This window comes from Kogia breviceps, chromosome 15 (genome assembly GCF_026419965.1).
Source record: "Kogia breviceps isolate mKogBre1 chromosome 15, mKogBre1 haplotype 1, whole genome shotgun sequence".
In the NCBI taxonomy this organism is placed as follows: domain Eukaryota; kingdom Metazoa; phylum Chordata; class Mammalia; order Artiodactyla; family Physeteridae; genus Kogia; species Kogia breviceps.
Genome location: NC_081324.1, coordinates 70,930,399 through 70,954,516, shown reverse-complemented (window position 1 = coordinate 70,954,516; position 24,118 = coordinate 70,930,399). Strand labels below are relative to the sequence as shown.

The 24,118-nt window shown below is 41.6% G+C and overlaps 1 protein-coding gene across 6 annotated transcripts in view; it reads left to right on the top strand.

Annotated features, from left to right (window-relative positions):
* The window catches only part of GRK3 (G protein-coupled receptor kinase 3), a 126,707-nt gene that overhangs the window by 72,308 nt on the left and 30,281 nt on the right, over window positions 1–24,118 (top strand). For all 6 annotated transcript variants that reach the window (XM_059039507.2, XM_067014295.1, XM_067014294.1 and 3 more), the window contains 7 exons: window positions 2,497–2,558; window positions 7,788–7,839; window positions 9,683–9,774; window positions 12,219–12,318; window positions 19,529–19,607; window positions 21,363–21,493; window positions 23,905–23,999. In XM_059039507.2, the coding sequence (XP_058895490.1) occupies window positions 2,497–2,558; window positions 7,788–7,839; window positions 9,683–9,774; window positions 12,219–12,318; window positions 19,529–19,607; window positions 21,363–21,493; window positions 23,905–23,999 (611 nt within the window). The remainder of the gene's footprint in view (window positions 1–2,496; window positions 2,559–7,787; window positions 7,840–9,682; window positions 9,775–12,218; window positions 12,319–19,528; window positions 19,608–21,362; window positions 21,494–23,904; window positions 24,000–24,118) is intronic.

Here is a 24,118-nt window from a genome sequence, read left to right as displayed (position 1 = left end):
TTGAGCACCTTTTCATATGCCTGTTGGCCATTTGTATGTCTTTCGAAAAATGTCTATTCAAGTCCTCAGCCCCCTTTTGAATCGGGTTATTTGGTTTTTGGCTATTGAGTTGAGTTCCTTGTATATTTTGAATATTAACCTCTTATCAGATATATGGTTTGCAAATATCTTCTTTCATTCTACAGGTTGCCTTTTCACTCTGGTAATTGTTTCCTTTGCTCTGCAGAAGCTTTTTAGTTTGATGCAATCCCACTTGTCTGTTTTTGCTTTTGTTGCCTGAATTTTTGATGTCACATCCAAAAAATCATCACCCAGGCAAATGTCAAGACGTTTTTTTCCCGTGTTTTCTTCTAGTGGTTGTACACTTTCAGGTCTTATATTTAAGTCCTTAATTTATCTTGAGTTGATTTTTGTATATGTGTGAGATAAGGGTCCAGTCTCATTCTCCATTTATTGGCGAGACTATCCTTTCCGCATTGTGTGCTTGACACCCTTTTCAAAGGTTAGTTGACCATAAGTGTGTGGATTTATTTCTGGACTCTCTATTCTGTTCCATTGGTCCATAGTGTCTGTTTTTATGTCAGTATGATACTATTTTGATTACTGTAGGTTTATCATATATTTAGACATCAGGAGTGTGATGCCTGAGTTGAAATTTCTTATCACGGAGAAGAAGGTAGTAAAAAAAAAATGCTCTGAAAGTAAATACAAAATACTTTTTATTCTTTTTGTTTGCAAAATTGACTTTAGAAATAAATAATTGCACAGGTACATTTGGTGGCAAGAGTCGGGAGGGGTCCTGGCTTACATTTAGGTTCCTAGAACATGCCAGGCCCTGTGCTTGGCTCTCAACATTCTTAATCTTATTAAATTCTCGCAGTGGCCTTGAAAATTAGATGTGACTCTCCAATTTTACAGATTAAGGGAACTGAGAATCAGGTGAGGTTGTTTGCTCATGACCCCACTATTGAACTCTCGCTTTTGCGCTGCTTACCCAACACATTTTGTAGTTCTTTGTGTTGAAAGTGGCAGTGTAGTATATCATATCCAGTCTTAAGAATTTCTGGTGAACTTTTATTTTATTAGCAAAAGTACAGGCTGTTTTATAAAATATGAAAAAATATTAACGTAACAGTTTTTGTAAATAGAAAATCTGTGATATACAAACTTAGGCTTTTCATATATCTTTCAACACTTGATCTCTTTTGTCTTTTGAACCTCTTGAGACTTGTGGCCCTTGGTCTTTAGCATCTAGAAGAATTAGTGAAGATTGCTATTATATGTCACCATAGAAACACAGGACTTCAGAGCTAGAAAGGGCTTCAGAGAGAGAGTTCAGCTTCCCCTGTTACTAAGGAGGGAACAGAGTCCATTTGGTTTTAGTGACTAGTTCCAGTGTCCCGCCCAGGACAGCAGTAGCCCTGCCAGGGGGTGGAGGTGGCTTAGCCCCGTGGCAGGAAGTGAGGCTCCCAGGCGAGCTGCGGTGGCCTCACTGCCTGTGTTGGTGACTGTAGCTTCTGCAGACTTCCTATAGGTTGATCACTTGCCTTGGACGTTTCCTGATCTGGTCCTTCTTTTTTGCACACTTTCAGGATGATCTACGAAGACACAGAAAACATTAAATTTGCATCATTCAGTGAGTGTAGGGTATGAAGATATTTTCCAAAACTATCTCAGTGGCTCCAGGCTGAGCTGTGAAATGTTGGCATTTGATATTTTTATAGTTCTTGATTTGAAGTCTAGCCCATGGAAAATAAGTTTATGCAGTTTATTTGGTGATGTGTGAAGTGGCATGATATTGAAGTAGATTGTTCTCCACAGGGAAGGGGCACTGCACATGTGAGCAAGGAGCCCTTGCCTTAATCCCTGCTTAGCCATGAACTTGCTCATAGACCTTGGGAATAGCTGATTTTTAAAAAATTTACTCCATGGGTCCCTTGGCTTTTAGTCTTTAAAAGTCAATGTTAATGCTGACCACTTATGATAATCATAACTATAGCAATTATATGATTAATAGTAATTTATAGGATGCACTGCATAACTTACAAGGCTCAGTACGCAGTGAAAACCTGGGGGCCCTTGTTCAGAAATTCTTAAGAATTTCAGGATGACAACAGCAGGGCACCAAACGGAGCCCTGGGCTCTTCTGTGGGACTGCATATGGGTCGCATGCCCATGAAGCTAATTCCAGCCATTTAAGATGTGTCAGTGACTTGCCAGGAGCTGTGCTAGGCAGCAGGGGTGCAGTGGCCCACAGCACAGACCTGTCCGTGCCTTCATGGAACATGTCATTGAGTGGTGTAGATTACTACAAGTAAATAATCGTGACCAGGAGTCCACTGGTGAAAATTGTTCAAGGCTGAGAAGGGCAAGTACAAGGTGCTGTGGGAGCACGTGATTTGGAGCCTCACCTCGCCTGAGTCTCATCCTTTTCTGTTTTTCACTTTATTATGTTCTTACTGATGCAGTGTGGAATTTCTTTTCCATCCTTTCCAGCCTTACATAGAAGAAATTTGTGAGAGTCTTCGAGGCAGCATTTTTCAAAAGTTCATGGAAAGGTATGAAACTTTATGTATAAAATCCTTTTTAAAATAGAGATATATTTGACATGTAGCATTATCTTAGTTATATAGCATTGTATTTATACTGATAAGATCTTGTACTGTGTAGGTGTGCCTCATTTTACCCAATCAGTGCTGTCCTTGAAATGTGTTAATTTATTCATTCAACAAGCATTTATTGACCATGTGCTGTGTGCCAGGCTTTGCATTAGATTGTTTCCTCTGTACTTTATAATTTAGGATTTGTATATCTTAACATCCCGTTGACCTCTAGTTCTTTAGCTTCCAAATGGTCCAAAATTTAAATAGGCTAAGGAACCTCACAATTAAAAGTATCTTATTGGGACACCTTTGCTAATGCAAGCACGAGTCTATATCTAATTCATTTGTTTATATATTGAAATCATATCCTTCAAAGTGAGACAAGCCTTCTCTTGATTCTTTACATAGTAGAATTTAAGTATCGGCAAATGTCTGTAGTCATATATATCATTAATGTACCCGATAAATACATCCCTCTGGGTTACTCAAGCTATAGGGTATGTCTGTCTTATAAAATTCTGAAAATTATGCAGTTTACTTGGTGATGTGTAAAGTGGCACGATGTTGAAGTAGATTGTTCTCCACAGGGAAGGGGCACTGCACATGTGCCCCTGGGAAAGTGTTCACAGGCTTCTCAGGCACCGAAGAGTCAGTCCTTCAGTATTTTGAGTGTGCCTCTATGATGATGCACCTTTGGAATTGGACTTTCTAACACTGGGTCTGCATTCGCCCTGACTGTACTCTTCTCCGTAAACTCAGCTAATTTCTAGACAGTTGTCGTGGCGACCGTGCCTCATCGATGGAGCTGCCCGCAGCTGTTCAGTAGTAGTTGCCCTTTAAGAGCAAATACTTCAGTGCAGTTTTTTTTTTTTTCTCCACATGTTCATAGAACTAAAATAATTAAAATAAAATAAAATAAGTTGTGTCATGATTCTACCAGAGTTGAAGAGATAGTTTTATCTTGGAGTAGAGTCAATTCTTCAGGAAATGAATCTGCATACAAACGATTACATTTTTCTGAGTAGGAGCAGAGGCTTTGCCAAAAAGCCGTGGAATCAAACTGAGGGGATAGGATGCCGGCCCCGGGGTGAGACTCAGCCAAGTCCGGGGCCGTCTCCACTGCTGCTGATTCTAAAATCTGACTTTTCCCAAACTCCTGGGTCAACCTCACTGTTATATGATCCTTAGTGGAGAGGGGAGAGATGGGGATAGTAATTAAAACTGGGGAAGAGGTCTTGTTAACTCCATCGTGTATCCACCAGGTAAACCTGCGCGCTCATTTTCTGCCACTGAGTTAACCATTCACTGTGGGTTTTTGTTTTGTTTTTTTTTAGTTTTATTGAAGTATAGATGATTTACAATGTTAATTTCTGCTGTACAGCAAAGTGATTCAATTATATATATATATATATATATATATACACACACACACACACACACACACACACAGATTCTTTTTCATATTCTTTTCCATTATGGTTTATCCCAGGATGTTGAATATAGTTCCCTGTGCTATATAGTAGGACCTTGTTATTTATCAATTCTCTGTGTAATAGTTTACATCTGTTAAACCCAGACTCCTAATCCATCCCTCTCCCAGCCTCCTCCCCCTAACCATTCACTCTTATCACCACAGGAAATACAAGTGAAACTGTTTGCTTTTTAGGCAAGCACGCACATTGGATTTTCTGAAACTGTTACCATTTTATATAAATGAATTATTTTTAAAGTCAGTTATTTTATATATATATATATATATTTGGTTCTATTTATGTTAATACATTATCGAATTAACAGTAAAAATAAAATCCATTGTCAGGCCAAGAGTTCAGAGTTTGGGTTTTTTTGTTGTTAATTAATTAATTTATTATTTATTTTTGCCTGCGCTGGGTTTTCATTGCTGCGCGCGGCTTTCTCTAGTTGCGGTGAGCGGGGCCACTCTTCCATGCGGTGCGCGGGCTTCTCATTGCGGTGGCTTCTCGTTGCGGAGCACGGGCTCTAGGCGTGCGGGCTTCAGCAGTGTGGCTCGCAGGCTCTAGAGCTTAGGCTCAGTAGTTGTGGCGCACGGGCTTAGTTGCTTCACGGCATGTGGGATCTTCCCAGACCAGGGCTCGAACCCGTGCCCCCTGCATTGGCAGGCAGATTCTTAACCAGTGCGCCACCAGGGAAGTCCAGAGTTTGGGTTTTGAAAAGCACAGGCACTCCATAAATAGAACCTTGTAGGCTTGCTTCCTTCCTCATCGTCTGGACTGGCCGTGCTCTCCAAAGGCCTCACGGTTCAGGTGATTTTTCTCGGTGGCCACACTGAAGTTTGATAGTAGAGAAGTAAAGAGGAAGTCTTCATGTAGAGAACAGGCTTATGGTTGCCAAGGGGGAGGCGGGGTGGGGCAGGGGTTGGACTGGGAGTTTGGGGTTAGCAGATGCCAACTAGTATATAGAGAATGGAAAAACAACAAGGTCCTACTGTATAGCAGGAAACGAGATAAACCATAATGAATAATGAACTAGATAAACCATAATGAATATGTAATGAATATATATCACATGTATCCTGTGATAAACCATAATGAGAAAGAATATATATGTGTATAACTGAATCACTTTGCTGTTCAGAAATTAACACATTGTAAATCAATTATACTTCAATTAAATTAAAAAAAAAAAAAAAAGAGGACGTCTTCAGCAGTGCTGAGCCTGCCTCTCCACCTTCTCCTGAGGCCCAGCAGGGACTCAGGGTTAAGTTCCCTGTGGGGCTGAATCCCAGAGGGAGGCTCTCCCTCTTCTGGATGAGGCTGGTGAGCCTCGCTTCAGCAGTGAACGTCACGTCGCTCAGTAATCTAAAGCCCGCGTCAGGGGTTAGAGTTAAAAACACTCATTCTGCTGGCCCTCGCTGCGCCCCAGTCCTCTTTGTATCTTTCACCCCTGCTCTTCCCTCCGAGGCGGCGGTTACGTCACCTGCAAGGGCTCTGGCTCTGAAACCCTGTGCTGCCCAGGCTCTGCCCTATTCTCAGCCCTGGTTCCTCTTCCCCATCCAGAAGTGCCTGTTCTAGTGACTAGATATTGCCTAGGAATGGAGCTCAAGGAACCGCGTGGGCACACGACAGCCAGGACACCCAGCAGCCGTCTGTACTTCCTAAAGAAGAACTTTCTATCGCATTTAATGGGCAAAATGTCCATTCTTATTTTTTGATGGAGTGTGTGTTCTTTTGGCGCAAGGTATGGGTTGGGAGTTGATTCTCCTCGACTCTTCTCTTGGCCAGCAGGGCAATTCTCTCTCCCTGGTTGTTTACCCTCCCCAGCTAGTTTGTAAGTTCATAAAATGTGCCAGATCACACACACCCACACCCCCAGCTCTGTTGCCATCTCTGAACTCCAGAATCCGTGAGAAGGCAGGGTGTGAGCTAGCCTCACGCACCAAGTGATTTCAAAGTCATGGATTTATTCACCCCAGTGTGGTTTCACCTTTTGCACTCACCATGCTTTAAAAAAAAAAACTCTTTGAAATAACTCTCAGAAACTCAAAATTTATTTTACCAACCTCATAGAGATGTTAGGAGGATCAGTGAAACACTCTTTAAAAGGCATTTCAGAGTCATTGAAAAAAGATGCTATATGTAATTACAAGAGTTCTTCTGCTTTTAATTCTTAATTTGATTATTAGCCTCAGAAATATTTTTTAAAGATCCTTAGAAGACATATTAGATGAAACCCCCAGGGACCTGGGATATTTGGATGCCTTAAGGCATCGTATTATAGTGCTGATAATACCTGTAACTTGCACTTCATAAGAACTCCCTCCCTCTCTTCCTGCCTTTCTCTCTCCTTCCCTTTCTTCCTTTTTTAATTCATTCATTCCTTCATAGAACCCTGAATACCGTTCCTATGTAAGGAATCCTGCCAGGGGCTAGATGAAGTCCAGCAATCACCAAAAATGTTCTTTGCTTTTAAGGAGTATTCAATCCAGAGTGCATTTCTTCTGGAAAAAAATTTTAAAGCAAACATTTTATAGATATGTTGCTCATTAATAAAAAATAATCCCAATAGTGCCTTTATTAATGGGATAGATATGTTTCTTACTTCATGGATGAAAAAAACACTCCTCCAGCAGTTGAGTAAACTGGGAACTTATCAGTGCAGTGTGACTTCCATCTTCCGATTCTCGTCTGAGGGTTTCTCTCCTGCACTGTTTGCATCTTTGTGAGGCAGACATTGGTTTGGGTTCAAATGCGGCTCCACCCATTCTCTCTCCGTGTGACCTTGGGCAAGCTCTGGTGTTCTTGGCTGTAAGTTGGGCATCATCACGGTACCTGATCATGGAGTTGTTGAAGGAGTAGATGAACAGGGCCTGGAGCATGATAAGCACTATTTAGGTATTATATTTGCTACCCCTCTAATTATTTGTAAACAGCAATTTTTTTGTCATTGAGAGCTGCACTGTCCAGTATGGTAGCCACTAACCACGTGTAGCCGTGGAACTCTTGAAATATGACTAGTCTGAATTAAGATGGGCAAGTACCCACCAGATTTCAAAGGCTTAATACAAAAGCAAGAATGTAGACTATCTCATTAAAATTGTATATTGATTTGATTTAATTTTTTTTTTTTTTGGTACGCGGGCCTCTCCAGGGAAGCCCTGTAATTTGATTTTAATAATATATTTTATTTAAACCAATATATCAAAAAATTATCATTTCAACATAAAATTAAATCAAATCGGGCTTCCCTGGTGGCGCAGTGGTTGAGAGTCCGCCTGCCGATGCAGGGGACACGGGTTCGTGCCCCGGTCCGGGAAGATCCCACATGCCGCGGAGCGGCTGGGCCCGTGAGCCATGGCCACTGAGCCTGAGCGTCCGGAGCCTGTGCTCCGCAGCGGGAGAGGCCACAGCGGCGAGAGGCCCGCGTACCGCAAAAAAAAAAAAAAAAAATTACATACACAGCTTCTGTTACCCATCAGTTGGACAGTGCTGACTCAGATAAAGATGTTACCACAGCATAATGACAAAGGAGAAACACAGAGTCTTCAATTCGAATCATAAAATAAAGCCTTAAATACCAGGTGAATCCTTTGTGAAAAAATGTTTATGAAAACTTACTCCGTTTGAGAAGCAACACAAGCAGTACAATTCTAGTTTCTCAGTTAACTTGATATTTAACTTTTCAGTAATTCCTTACGTTCTTTTTCAGTGACAAGTTCACTAGATTTTGTCAGTGGAAAAACGTGGAATTAAATATCCATGTGAGTATCATCTTTGCCTTTCTTTTTTTAAATAAAAATTTCCTCTGGCTCAACTTCGTGAGAAAATGTTTTATTCGGCAGCATACTCCCAAGGGTAACACACTGCCCAAACAGATGTCGTGCTTATGGCTTTATGCATGAAAGCTCCATCCTCCTATACCCAATTGTAAACACTTGGAATTTTAATTCTATTTTCTCATATTCATGTAAGAATGTGTTTATTTATTTAAGAATAGTTATTTTAAGTGGTGAATGACCTTTTAACAGAAGTAGTTGTAAAAATACAAGTCTTCTACGTAATGTAATTCCCGTATGGCCGTGCCTTATGCCATCTTGGTAAAGTTCCTTTTTTTCTTACTCTTAGGTGCAGTGATGTAATAAACATGATGGCATCTTTTACTAGACCATGGTTTCATCTTTTTTTATTATTTTGAGAATGATAAAAGCAGTGCTCAAAGACAGGCTACTTTCTGACATTAAAACCCCTTAGCATTGTATCTTCTGTTAGCTCTTCACTGTCAGTAATTCTAGGGCATGTTCTTTACTTCGCTTTTAGAGTGTACATTTCTCTTCCCCTTTCCTTTATGCTCTCCCTTCACAGAGGTTTGCAATTGAGAAAAAGAAATAACTGGATTTTTTTTTTTTTTTTTTTTTTTAGTTTTTTACTTGAGCAGTACTGTTGAAAGAAGTGGGGTTTTTTTCTTCTTCTTCTTCTTTTTAACCTCCTCTCTCCACCCCATTTCCTGGCAGGATTGAGAAGCAAGAGGCAGTGACACATTTTTAAAAATAATCCCTTATTGGGACTTCCCTGGCGGTCCAGTGGTCAGGACTCCATGCTTCCACTGCAGGGAGCACGGCTTCGATCCCTGGTCTGTTGCTGTGGCATGCTGCAGCACGGCCAAAAAAAAAAAAAATCCCTTCTGTCTGCTGTGAAGCTCCCTTGTGCTTGTGTTCCTTTAGCAGACGTGGTATCCTCATGTCTTCACGTCCTCATGTCCTCTGAGCACCAAACATGAAGCTAATGGGCCAGATGCCCCTCCCTGGCTGCAGACATGATATTTGAAGGGTTGTCTGGGGAAACCCTTCAAGCATCTGACCCTTCATTTGCCAGGATACATAAACTAGTAGGCATTTTCTGTTATCTGCTGGCCTCTTACCACGAACATAGGACTATCTATCTGCCTTTGTACCATCTAATGCCGTGAAAACTGCTTAGGAAGCAGGGCATTGCTGGGATGATATTGACAAAGTGCTTATGAATATAGCCTCTTCATAGAGTTACTCACACTTGGTCTGGTTTCATGCTCACATGCCCAGCATGAGTCCTCTCTACTCACTGACATTATTGATAAAACATTCACATGGCCAGCATCTGTTGGGCTTTCTGATCATATGGCCCACAGTTAGGAAAACATAGATGGCCTTGACGTGGACCTGTTTTTCTACCATGACGCTCCTGGCCTTGCTGAACTGTTCCCAAACTTTAGACTTCAGAGTAGCTGATGTTGCTTTGTGTTTTGAGTGGAAATTTCACATTCACTTGTCTTCAAAGCGTACATCGTACAATATAAGATTTATGAGATTGGAAAACCAATCTAACTCGCCTAGCACTGTGTCATCTTCCCATTTGCCTCCATGGTTTGCATTCTGTGCAGTTGGCATAGAAGGTGGTTCTAGAACGCCCTGCCACCTTGTGCTTCTCACCTCTCAGTTTGAGGGCCCAGTCACGGAAAGGGCAGGTGTATCTGAATCGCTGTTTTAATAACTGTATATGTTTAACATGAAAACAACAGCACAATTTTTATGCAGTTTTACGTTTCCGTGTCGCATTTTGAATTCACAGTTGACCATGAATGATTTCAGCGTACATAGGATTATTGGACGAGGAGGATTCGGTGAAGTATATGGTTGCAGGAAAGCAGACACTGGAAAAATGTAAGCTTTCTAGGCTCATATATTTTGCTGGGAATATTAAGAGAATTTTATGCTCGCATCAAAAGAAAACCCCTGTGTAGATTTATGGAAGCCTGTGATCTCACTCCTGCAGTAATTTAGCTCAGAAGGAAATAGGCTGTATTTTGTAAAGCATAGCGAACGAGATGATCTGGAACTTCTACCTCTTAGCGCTAAATGGGAAGGTAACTGGAAACTGTGTATCGGGAGCCTGCAGTGGTTCAGGCCGTGGGTGAAGAGCCAGGAATCCAGAGGTGGCCAAGAAGGGGTGTTATGTACGGCCTCCCAGTCTGATCAGACTGCAAAGAATTCTCTGCTTTGCAGGGGAGAGACATTCTCTTCTGACCCACCTGTGATTTAGCATGTGCAGTTTGGGGTGACAGAAAACATACCTTCCAGTTCTGTGCTGCACGGTGGGCTTTTTGATCCTAAATGATGCACTTTACCTGTCGTTCGTTACCTTTCACTAAATTTTAGTCTTACTTCATCATAACTGCTTGTCGAGGTGCTGAGGATACCCAGTCTGTCACGTGTCGTTGTTAGAAGTCAGTAATATCAATTTGTCTCTTTATACACATTTACAATTCCACCCGACTCTCGGAAACCGCCAGGGCATGGTAAATAGTCTTCTATTTTATAGGTTGAGGGTAGACGCTTCTCAGGAGTCACACAGCTAGGAAGTGGCCAAGCTCAGCTCCCATGAATCCTCGAGCACGTCCTTTGCAGCCTCCAGGCTGCCAGTGACGGTGACCTGCCGCCTGCCTGCCCTTGGGGGCGGGGGGCCCCTCAGCTTGCTTACTCTGAGGGGCTCAAGACCTGTGGATGCCACCTTCTCTGTGGTCTGCAATCCAAAGGTCTTATTAAACATCGTCACAGCAGGGTGGTGATAGAAGTAGTATGAGGCATTTTGAAAATTCTTTATCATAAAAAATAAATATTTCAAGAATGCGTCACTTCATGTGTGCTCAATATTTGATCCCATAATTAAGCCAATCAATGTCTCACAAATGGATTTGTCATATAGAACTCCTGGAAGAGTGGATAAAGATATCAAATTTGAACATCTATCTCTGTTGTGCTGTAACTCATAACATTATAAGTTGTAAGTAAGTTAGGAATAAGTGGATTTTGTGTGTCCTGCCACAGCCAGACAACTGGTATACCTGGGTGTCGTGAAGTAGTATATCAGTGGGAATTTACAGTCATGCATGCAGAATTCTTAAGCCCCCAAAACCCTTGTAAAAATTTCCTTTCAGCTTTCCCTTGTCCTGCTGAAAAAGCATCTGCTTTCTTTAACCTGTGATTACAGAGTGTGCTGAGTAACATGTCTGTATTTCCTGAATGTGAGTTTGTTCCAAATCTTCAAAAATCTTAAGCTGTCAATGGTTTCTTCTCAACTAACTTGAATATAACTTGAATATAAAAATCTTACTGAAAAAAAAAAAAAAAATCTTACTGATTCTTTTTATTATTTGAAATATGATAACTTAAGTATAGATTTAAAACAAATCAATAAAGTGCCATTTTAGAACACGGAGTGTTGGACACATGCTTTCCCTTCCCATTTGGTCAATCATCAACATTTTAGAGTCTTACACTCTATGCGCTTATTAAATCTTGACCAGTGCTGAATTCACAATTCCTAAATGCTAAATATGACATGTACGGCACCTCCACAAAACACACACACACACACACACACACACACACACACACACAGTGGTACTAGGCAGTGGCAATACATACAAAATTTATTTCCCTGAATTTTATATCTATCTACTTTATGCTCTTATTTAACTGAAATATCATATAATCATATATATCATATATATCATATATATCATATATTATCATATAATAATAGAAATCTCTTGATTATTGCTTGATTTTTTTAAAATAGCCTTTTTATTTTACAGTTATTTTAGGTTTGCAGAAAAAGTGCAGACATAGTACAGGGAGTTCCCATGTACCCCATGCCCAGTCCTCATCTTACTTAGTGTGGGACACTCGTCACAATGAACGAACAAATATGTTTTTGTTTTTGGTTTTTTTTGCGGTACGCGGGCCTCTCACTGTTGTGGCCTCTCCCGTTGCGGAGCACAGGCTCCGGACCCACAGGCTCAGCGGCCATGGCTCACGGGCCCAGCCGTTCCACGGCATGTGGGATCTTCCCGGACCGGGGCACGAACCCCCGTCCTCTGCATCGGCAGGCGGACTCTCAACCACTGCGCCACCAGGGAAGCCCAAATATGTTATTATTGACTGAAGTCTCCACTTGATTCAGATTTCCTTAGTTTCTTAGAAGCATTTTGCTTCTTTAAAACACTTCCCACATCTTTAGAAACTTCCCCCAGTGTGATGCATATCGTTTAATCTGTTTAGATGTATTCTCAGTGCAGATTTTTCAATAATATTTATGTTTCTAGGTATGCGATGAAATGCTTGGATAAGAAGAGGATCAAGATGAAACAAGGAGAAACCTTAGCCTTAAATGAAAGGATCATGTTGTCCCTGGTGAGCACAGGAGTAAGTATTCAATTTTGAACACTGTTGGGTTTGTGTGTTTTGGTTTTTGTATCAGGACAACTTATTTAAAATACAGGCTTTTTTTTTTTTTTTCTGGTGAATTACGTGGCTAGCCAGTTCTTGGGGGGATTAGAATTTATAGCAGGGAGCAGCAGCACTAAGTTAGTATAAATAATAATTCAGATATTACCTCTGTCTACTTTCGGAATTAGGAATGTTCTAGCCACCATCTCTGTGCACACTGACATCTTGTCCCTTTGTGAGTATTTATGACTTCCTTCTTGTGGAATATGGTTGCAGAGATGGCAGAAAATAATCATATCAATGACAAAAAAAAAATCACTTGAATATAGTTAAGAATTGGCTGTGTGACTGAGAAGGACTAACCCAGAGAAGAAAAAGTAAGAGAAACGTAGCTCCCATCCTTCACAAACTGATAGAGAGGAAGTGACTTGGCTTAGTCAAACCCCAGTTGTCCCTTCAGGGTGCTTCCCCGTCCGTGTTTCATTTGGAGGGAACCTTATCTTCTCAGCACTTGCTACTTTTACCTGCTGTGGACGCTGGCCTTTTCCTTTTCCAGCACTACGTTTCTGCCTGTTGGATGTTTTTTGTTTGTTTGTTTGTTTTTAATTTTATTTATTTATTTATTTACTTTTGGCTGTGTTGGGTCTTCGTTTCTGTGCGAGGGCTTTCTCTAGTTGCGGCGAGCGGGGGCCACTGTTCATTGCGGTGCGCGGGCCTCTCACTATGGCGGCCTCTCTCGTTGCGGAGCGCAGGCTCCAGACGCGCAGGCTCAGTAGTTGTGGCTCACGGGCCCAGTTGCTCCACGGCATGTGGGATCTTCCCAGACCTGGGCTCGAACCCGTGTCCCCTGCATTGGCAGGCGGATTCTCAACCACTGCGCCACCAGGGAAGTCCCTGGATGTTTTATTTGTATGTCAGGCTGTCATTTTGAGCTCGGCACGTGTAAAAGCAAGCTTTTACGCTGTGTCATCCTGATTTGCAAAGCAGTGTCGCGTTCTCATTTCTTTTCCTGTTAATAGTATCACCCAGGATCAAAACCTCGGCTTTTATTTACCTGTACAGATGTATATAAAGACACGCAGAAAAACCCACCATCCCAGGAACCTGGGCAGTGCCCATGTGTCCTGGCAAGTGAGACAAGGGGCCCCGGGGGAGGCGGGATGGTGCTTCCAGCCATCATAGCTGGGTTCTAAATAAGGTCATCTTCACACAAAGGTTTTGAAAGACTCAGATCTTAATGGTGACTCAAAGAATTCCTTTCAGCTAGTTAGCAAGGAACCTGAGACCCAGAGACATCATTTCTTTGCCCAAAGTCCCCGGACTCCCTGGACAGTCCCAGTGTTCTTTTTCTCATCCGTTTGTAGGCTCCATGTTTTATTGTTTGTCACCTGTATTCATTGTATTGGCGTTTATATTATTCTAGCATTAGTTTTAAGTGGTTCTGGAAAGTCTATTTGCTATCGAAGCCAATGGATATCATAATTTAGCTCAACTATAGCAGATGAAAATGCCATTGCTATAAATAGTAATGTCTAATTATGTGCCTCTACCTGCCAACGTATGGACATTAAACATTTCAAATAAGAGTTACCCTGTGTGCATGATCAAGATTTTAACTGATTGGAATGGAATCTGAGTGGCCTGCACACTGTATGGGAATCAATGTGAATAGCATTGGCTTCTAGTATCTCTTGAAATGTCTGTGTCTTCATTTCAGACATGGATGTGTGTTTACTGCAGATTTTAAGTGCTTTATTAAAGTGTTAATTTTTAATGAGTTATCTCAAAGCCTTGGATATTTATTCACGGGAAAGCCTATGGAAAAAAAATTTTGGTGTTGGAAAAATATACGTACAATTTTAATTTTCATGTAGCGTTTTTGTTTTATTCAGGTGAGGGAGAGTGGTTAAGTAGTTGTAGAGTTCCTCACTGGTCTACCCATAAGGGAATAAATTAAAAATAGGGGTTCTATTGGGCTACTGCTTTGAGCTAATTTAAAAGACTTGTTTATATTCTTTATTCAAATATCAAAAGTGTTTAGCGTTTTAAACATGTATAAGTACATAATTTAAAGAATTGTAGGGCTTCCCTGGTGGCGCAGTGGTTGAGAGTCCGCCTGCCAATGCAGGGGATGCGGGTTTGAGCCCCGGTCCGGGAGGATCCCACGTGCCGCGGAGCGGCTGGGCCCGTGAGCCGTGGCCGCTGGGCCTGCACGTCCGGAGCCTGTGCTCCACAGCGGGAGAGGCCACAGTAGTGAGAGGCCCACGTACCGCGAAAAAAAAAAAAGAATTGTAGTAAAGAATTGAAAGAATTGTAGTAAAGTTATTTGGAATTGTTTTTGCTAATGAAAGGCCACAGTTTATAGGATTTAAGTAATCTTTAGTTTAAAATTGCCTCCTTAGGTGATGCTTTAGATCAGCCTGTATCAATATGATTTCCAATATGATTTCACATGAAAATGAGCCAGAGTCACCCATCAGAGTTTTCTATTTACTAGAAGTTTGTTTTTCTCTTTCAGTCTCAAATTGAGCATTCCTACTTCTCATCCCCCAAAGAGATAGTAGGAAGTACTGTTCCCAGTTTTATTCTGTAACTTTCGGATACTAAAAAGGGAATCAAGGACACGTATGTCCATGAGTGGGAGGAGCCGTCAGCACCTTCGTTAATTCAGTCGGTTGTTGTTCATGAGAAGCATTGCTCATTCATTCCTTGATCCACACTTGAGACCTAGATTGTGCCGGGCCCTCCACTACGAGACGGGGTTCCTGAAACCCTAGTTTGGTCCTTGTTCTTATAGAGCTGCATAGAATGAGAGGAGCTGGTGTTTATTCAGACTGTCTCACAAATGTGTTGATCATTGGAACACGTGGCAAGAGGTAGGGAAGACAGGTCCACGGTGCTCGGAAGGCATTTAGCAGGGCGGAGGTGTTGTCCACTAACGCTCCTCTGAAGTCAGAGGAGGTGCCGGGGCACATGTGGGCCCCGAGCACGGAAGTTCTGGGGACTCACAGAAGGTCGGCAGAGGTGCGGTCAGAAGTGATAGGTAAGGACCACAGGATGAAGTTGTAAGGGAGAGAGGCAAGCAGAGGCCAGACCAGACCAGAAAGAGCTTTCTGGGCCAGTACTGAGGATTTTTAAAAATCTTAAGAGCCGTTGGAAACAAAGTGTTTGAAGTAGGAAGATAACATGATAAGCCTTGCAAGTCTGAAAAGGTTCCTCTGACTGCAGTGGAGAGAATTGTTCTGAAGGATTACTTTTTGGTCTATTTTATCACAGTTTTAAGTTCCTACAAAATGCAGGCTATTTTGCTCACTAGGTAGGAAATCAAAGAAGACAGTTCCTTGCTGAAGAGCTTTTAATTAAGTATCCACCTGTAAAAAACCCCCTAGTTCTTATTTACCTTGAATTTATAATCAAGGCAGAACATCTTAACCATAATTGTCTTTGAAACCATACCAACACCATCATTAAACCGCGGCCTGTTTGTCCACTTGGGTCAGTATTCAGTTCTTTGTGTCTCGGACCCCACCTGAGACTCAAGATGGTATCTGCTCAGGGCCTCAGAGATGAGGGATCATGGTCAGCAAATTCTGTAGAGGCAACCAAGTCAAATCCCTTTAGCGGAGCTTTTATTTCACGTTGCTATGGAAACTTCGCCTTCGTAAGTAGGGTCACATAGGACAGCTCTGCCAAGAGTCCAGGGTCAGAGAGCTGGGGTTTGAATCTTGGCTGGCTACCAAATTCCTTTGTGACCTCAGGCAAGACATTTCCCTTTTAGGGGGTGGGGAGTTTAGTTTCCTTGTCTTTAAAATAAAGAAATCAGACCACGTGATTTTTTTTTTTTTTTTCTTTCTTAAGAGCCCTTTCTACTCCCGTGGCGTATGATTCTAAATCTCCAATTCATGTCCCATCTTAATAACGTAGTATCTTAACTGTACTTTGACCTTTTGCAGTTTTCTCAGGGCCGTCATTAGAATGATCATACACCATCATGTTCAGAAATACCCCCTTTCCACGCTCCGTTTGTCCTCTGGGTGAAGTGAGTGGAGCTGCTCTCTCAAGCTGGGAAAGACCCAGAGGCTTTACTAAGTTCCTGGTCCCCCGCTGCTCTGCCCTAGAGATGAATTGTTCATCAGATCAGGAACCAGAGTATGTGGGGAACCCCATTTAGGAAGAAGCATGATACTTGGAGCAGCATGAGCCGTCGCCAGCAGACTATGGAAAGGTCTGGTGAAACACTGGTGGGATTGCAAGTAGGAGGGTACCCACCCACCAAGAACCACATGGCTTTTAACAGATAAAGGCTAACACCCTTATTTTACCTGTTTAACGCAAAATAAATCTTAACATTAGTAAACACTAACACCTCTCAACAGACCTCTAAGGAAAACTAGGTGAGCACAAAATAAATTTTCTAATTCATTCTGGAGTAACTTCCTCCAGAAGATTTATGGAAATTGAGTGCAAGTTCATGAATCTTGAGCACATAGGAATGTGTTAACACAAATTTATCTGGATGCCCTTAATCGACAGGTGTGAACAATGTGAATTCTGTTTCAGATTATTCTGTTGAAATTTGAATACTTTCTGTGGAATTTAATAATTCTTTGCTTCTCTTAAGGAAGTGGATATAGATATTGCATGCCATTTGTTATTTGAATCAGTTGAGTGGCAAGTGTACACTGTATATTTATCTCAATGGACCTAGTTCTAGACCTAGTGGGGCACTGATGGATTTTCACCAGGGAACACATGTGTGTATCCAGCACCCATGTCAAGAGATAAAAAGTTACTGGTGTTCCAGAAGTCTCCCTGTGTCCCTTCCAGCCACTCACCCCACGCCCAAGCTAACTACTACCCAGATGTCTCAAACGGTAATTTAGCTTTGCCCGTGTTGAAACTTTATATAAATGTATTCTTTTTGTGTCTGGCTTCTCTCACTCAGTGTTGCTTGCGAGATGCATCTGAGTCGTTGCTCTTAGCAACAGTGCCTTCTGTAGCTAAATAGCAGGGGTCACCAGGCTATGTGTGTGGCCCAGGGACCAAATCTGGCTTTTGTTCACAGCCCATGAACTAAGAATGTTTTTTTTCCTTTTTAAAGCGTTGTAAAGAAAAGAAACAAAGAAGAATATGTGATAGAGACTGGATGAGGCCTGCAAAGCTTAAAATATTTACTGTCTAGCCCTTTGCAGAAAATGTTTGGTGGCCCCTGTTCTATAGTATTCCATCATATAAATGTGCCACAATTCGTGTATCCATCCTCCTGTTGGTAGACATTGGGGTTATTTCCTGGTTTGGGCTATTTTGAATAGTGCCATGAGGACCATTCTCATGTCCTTGGTGCACATGAGTACAGATTCTCGTGCACATGAGTACAGATTGCTGTTGGGTACATACCCTGGGGTAAAAATGCTGGCTCATAGGCTTTGCAGGTAGTGATCAGCTTTAGCAGATCCCACTGAACATCTTGTGAAAGTGGTAGTACCATTCTGCCTTCCCAGCACCATATTGGAGGTTCCATTAACTCCATACCTTTGCAACACTTGGCATTGTCAGTCTTTTTTTTTTTTTTGCGGTATGCGGGCCTCTCACTGTTGTGGCCTCTCCCGTTGCAGAGCACAGGCTCCGGATGCGCAGGCCTAGCGGCCATGGCTCACAGGTTTAGTTGCTCCGCGGCATGTGGGATCTTCCCGGACCAGGGCACGAACCCGTGTCTCCTGCATCGGCAGGCGGATTCTCAACCACTGCGCCACCAGGGAAGCCCTGTCAGTCTTTTTAATGTTAGCCATTCTCATGGGTTTTAGTGATGACACATTGTGATTTTCAATTTGCATTTCTTTAGGGAAAACTGAGGCCTAGCATCTGTTTATAGGCTTGCGGGCCATTTGATACTCTTGTGTGAAGTGCCTACATTATTATTTTTATTGTTGTTGTTGCTCTTTTGTCATTTTTCTACTGGGTTGTTTGCTTTTTCTTTATTGATTATTGAGAGTTCTTCATATATTCAAGATATATATGGATTGCAAATATCTTCTACCATTCTGTGACTCACCTTTTTACTCTCTTACTGGTGTCTTCTGAAGAACAGAAGTTCTTACTTTTATTTTAGTCCAGCTTATCAATATTTTTATTGTTAGTGCTTTTTGTGGCCTGTTTAAGAAATCTTTACTTTACCCTAAGGTCCTGAAGTTGTTCTCTTTGGTTTTCTTCTAGAAGCTTTATTGTTTAACCTTGAGGTCTATATCCACCTGGGGTTGATGTTAGTGTATGGTGTGAGGTAGGGGTGAACATCCACAGCTGATTGTACAGATAGCCTGTTGCTCTGGCACCACTGATTGAAAAGGCCATGCTTTCCCCCCACCCTGCTGGGTCACTATTACAAATCAAGTGAGCATTTACATGTGGGTCTACTTCAGGATTCTGTTCTGTTCTACTGGTTGATTTGTCTGTCCTTGGGCTAGTTCCATACCGAATTACTGTTGCTTTACCATAAGTCTTGATATCTAGCACTATGAGTTTTCCAGCTTTATTTTTCTTCAAGTGTATCTGAACTTTTCTTGGCCGTTTACATTTCCATATAAATTTTGGGATCAGTTTGTCAATTTTCATTTTAATTAGAGTGCATGGAATCTAGAGATTAATCTGGGGGAAAATTGGCATCTTTACAATTGAAATTTTCTGTCCTCAGCTCTGGTATATTTTTCCACTTTCAAAAGCTAATTTAATTCCATTTTTATTCTCAGTGTTTCAGAACAGTAATACAGATAACATTTCTCCCCATGGTATGGTTCTTCCAACCTCAGAATCAGAGATTGAAATGGATACTTGACTAGCCAGAACTGAAATGTAGACCAACAGAAAGACTAGCAAGGCAGTAATATTTTTCTGTAGAATCTGAGTCTTTTGAAGATGTAGATAGAGGAGTCATGATTGAATCAGAGTGACAGAGCACCTTTGAGTTCATCTCTAATTAGCAGTGTTGTGTCTCTGTGCATTTTTCCATGGAACCAGACCCATTTTCCTGGGTCTGTTAAAGTTACCAGGTAGGTGTCTGTATTTCATGCATGGGGCAGTGGCATGGATAAAAAAAAAAATGTGTAGATGGTGTTTGGCAGTAGATGGCTTTCCAGGGCAGCTTTTGCTTTTCATATATATATTTTTTTTTTTTTTTTTTTTTTCACTCTAGGATTGTCCTTTCATTGTCTGTATGACCTATGCCTTCCATACGCCAGATAAACTCTGCTTCATCTTGGATCTGATGAACGGTAAGCAAGACTTGGGAAGTCTGAATACACTGCAAAACTTTGCCATGATGTTGTTTGTTTGTGTTTTCATGATGTTTTATCTTAGTTTGCATTGCTCCAGACAGACTGGCCATTTGGGTCTTTCAGGTAACTAAATTCCTCCTGAAGTTTAAGGAAACCTTCTATTCTTCAATTTTCAGTTGAACTTCATTAAAAATGTTGACTGCCATTTCCCTCTGGCCCTCCCAGTCTCTCCCCAGGAAGTTGCATTTTCTAGAAAAGATTTTCATAAAATAGTTAAAATACAGTGAAACTTGATTTTCTGGAAGCAACTGGCCTGGATGTTTAGTTTGCATGTTCCTGGCCCTCAGCTTTTAGGAATGAAATGCCTCCTAAAGATACATAGGCTGAAGATAGAAATGTATTTAAAAACCAACTTTGAAGGACTGACTTTGGGCCAGGACAGATTTTAGCCCAGTCTTCTATGCCTTTAGCCCAGTTCCACTGTACATTGATCTTTTAAACTGTGACTGATGACCCAGAGAATGATGAAAGAGTTTTAGCTAGAAAGGTAGTTTTGTAATACTAGAAAGTGACATGATATATACTCAAAGCATTTTTAGTAACGAGAGCTGAAATTAAAAGATGTACACAGTTCAAAAAATGAAATACCTTTTTTGAAATTCACTTGAAGTTTTATTACATTTGGGGTGTTTGATTTAAAATCGGACCTACCCAACAGCGTGAAGGAATTTCCACACACATTATAATGAGCAGACACAGCCAGACACAGCATCGTGTACCCTGTGTGAGTCTATTTATGTGACTATCAGAACTGCCAAAACTAATCTATGGTGGGAGACGTTACAGTAGAGTCCGATTGGCTTTAATTAGGGGCTGTGAGCTGAAACACTGCCTGGGATGGGCCTGGGAAGCCTTCAGCAATGCTGGAAATCTTCGACACCTTGATCTGGCAGTGGTTATACAGGAATATGTGTGTGTGAACAGGAACATACTTATAAAATCAAGGGCAATAAAGTTGGACACACATGAACTTTCGAGGATCAATTGAGGCTCTTCTTTTATGGTTTATAAGAACATTCCCTTACCCTGTTTGTGGCCTTCTGTGTCTCTGTAACTTGAGGCCATATGATGATTTACCTTTTCCAACATTTTATTATGAAAACTCCAAACATATGGCGAAATTGAAAGAATTTTACTGGGGACACCCGAATACACACCACCTGGGTTTTACCAGTTAAAATTTTACTGTATTTGCTTTCTCATATATCTATCAATATGATCAATGTGTTTGTTTTGCTTCCTTACTATTTATTGTTCACAGAATGAGTTGCTAAGCCACCTACGGGATCACTACATGGGTTGATTCAGTTGTTAGAATGCAAGTAATCAAAGCAGATTAGCTAACCCTCCCTCCCCCTTGATGGTACATCTGGGAACTGTGATACCTGTCAGAGAACGGTGGCTTTGTTTCATATCGTCCTGGCCATTGTCACATCTAAGTCTTCTCAATGTTTTCGTTTTCTCTAGAATTTTTAAAGCATTTGGTCAAATTACAGAAATCAATGACATTTATATATATATATATATATATATATATATATAGAGAGAGAGAGAGAGAGAGAGAGGGGGGGGGGGAGAAAGCGGAAGCATAGTTTACCTTTTTCGACTGTATCATAACTATGCAGGATGACAGTGATTTTTGTTCCCTTTAAATTAATGCACTGAATTTAAATTCCACGTCTCTGATCCCAGGGGGCGATTTGCACTATCACCTTTCACAGCACGGGGTGTTTTCTGAGAAGGAGATGCGGTTTTACGCCACAGAAGTCATCCTGGGACTGGAACACATGCACAATCGGTTTGTCGTTTACAGAGATTTGAAGGTAAGGCCATTGGACAGACTCCTTCCGTTTATCGGACCTGTGCAATAGGTGTTGTATTGCAGTTGTGGTCTGCCAGGCTTTTCCACCTCTTTCATGGTATCCGGTCATTTTCCTCGTCTCAGCCCCGATGAAGGCATCACCTTTGTGCTGTCGGTCTCCTCCAGACTCTGAACTCTGTTCTAAGGACTCCATCCTACTTGTCCCTATTACCTCCGTGTCTGGTGCAGCACATATGCCAACTCAAAAACTTTAATTGGTTAATTAGTGAAAAGCAGGGTAGGGGTGTTTTGTTGTCGCCCATTTTACAATTGATTGTAATTCCATTAATGGTCACTAAGCAGCTGATTTGGCCCTGGCTTGGTGTGAGACCAGGAGGTGTACAAAGGTGAACTAGCAGAGAACGTGTATGTCTTACAGGAAGTATCTACTTGTGAACTAACATGTCGAAGGGCTGAGTTATAACTCATTTGAGGCAAGCCTGATCTGATCGGGGCAGAGTGGCTGACAGCCTGGAGAATTTCGTACAAAGGGCACTCTCTGAGCCTCAGATTGTTTTGAATTTGCCTTAAAAAAATCACTAACGGCTTTTCAGATCCCTGAGCTACATAGCTCCAGTCTTCCATACTTGGACTTCTTCACTGTGCTTCTCTTTAAAATCTTACTGGACTTGAAAAAAAGGAAATAAGTGTGTTCTGAGTTTTTCCATTCCAGACCATGATGCTTGGTCCCAGGTTCTGCATTAAGGAAGGAGTTGGGAGTTTGCTTGGTACATCTGCGGTGATATTCGTCTAGCCATCCGCATGAAGATGGGGGAGGAGATAAACGGGACCTTGACAAACGATAGAAATGATCACGCAGATATATATATAACGGTGTAAATAATGGTGAGAAGAAAAATGATAGCCGTAGCAACTTCCCAAGGAGGTTGGGAGGAGAGCGGGTTTGCCTCCCCTCTGCTTCCTTCTTAACCTGAACCCAGGTTAAGCAGCTAAAATGTACAATTGATGTCCCTTTGCTCATGTGTTTTGATTAGCTTTTAAAGGTTACTTCCTAAGAATCTAAAATGGGGTATTTCAGTGTTGGGCATATTATGTTTTTCACAAGGGACTTTGTAACTTTTAAAGCCTCTTGCAAGGTTAAAGAATTACTCCCTTAGCCTTCATATGAACATAAAGAAGAAAAAAAGTACGTTCATCAGGCTTCCCTGGTGGCGCAGTGGTTGAGAGTCCGCCTGCTGATGCAGGGGACGCGGGTTCGTGCCCCGGTCTGGGAAGATCCCACATCCCACATCCCACATGCCGCAGAGTGGCTGGGCCCGTGAGCCACGGCCGCTGAGCCTGCGCGTCCGGAGCCTGTGCTCCGCAACGGGAGACGCCACAACAGTGAGAGGCCCGCATACCGCAAAAAAAAAAAAAAAAAAAAAAGTATGTTCATCACATTAGAAATAATTAGACACTGGTTGGCACAGACATTTTATTTCCTCATGGTGAGTTTTGCAGAAGAATAAAATACACGCCGAAGGCCCATGAAGCGCCATTGTAATACATTTTAATTTAAATCTATAACTGGTTTCTAATCATCTTGATGCAGTATTTTTGTCTTCTAAGCTATTTAGTAGGCAATGGTATTATCTAATTTCTATTCAGACTTAATTCTAGTCATTCATGATTATTCATGCTTCAAGTTTATAATGGCATGCCATTATTTTTATCTCAAGCAAAACAATAGCTGATCTCCAGCAGAAGACTATCAAGATGACTGTAATTCAATGTATATTAAGGAGAGGAGCTTTGTTTTCCACGATTATGCTGACTAAATCTAATTTTAATGGATACATTTCATCAGAGTTGTGGTCAAAATTATATTTGATCATTTGATAGGGCCCTCTGTTGATTCTGTACTGATAAAAGAAATGACATTTTATCAGGATTAATGTGGCACTGTGGATTATTCTGATTTCTTTGGTCACTATTTGTATATTTTTACAAGACTCCTTTCTGTGCTGTGCTTCGTGGCTTCATTCTCTGAGGTCCTAGTAGTTACAGAGGCCAAGGAGCCTGTGGACTCGCTCCCTTTGTGGAGAGGCTCACCATCCTGGCTGGATTGCACTTCTTGCTGTGAAAAAGAAATACTTTAACTCCGACAGACTGTGGTTGTAACCCTCCCGTGTTATCTGCCCTGTGTTCCATCATCAGATGAGTAGCATCCTTCCCATCTGTCATTACCACTTTCCTGCTGAAATTAACACGAAACATGTCATTGTCGGTATCATGCCCCACTTGGATGTGATGATATAATTAATGCTAGGATTCATGTGTAGGAATGAACTGTGATAAAATAATGAGCTATCGAGTGCCAATCCCCTGGGACCTCTTGGGGACCCTTGAAGATCACCTTCTCTTTCATTTTAGCCCGCAAATATCCTCTTGGATGAACACGGACACGTTAGGATATCAGACCTTGGTCTTGCCTGCGATTTTTCCAAAAAGAAGCCGCACGCGAGTGTGTGAGTAGTATAGCACCTCTGTCACTGTCGTTTCCCAACTCAACTCGCCTATTCACTCAGACCCCGACGTGGTCATTTGTTCCCCCATTTTTTTCTTGCCAATAGCGATTTTCAGCATG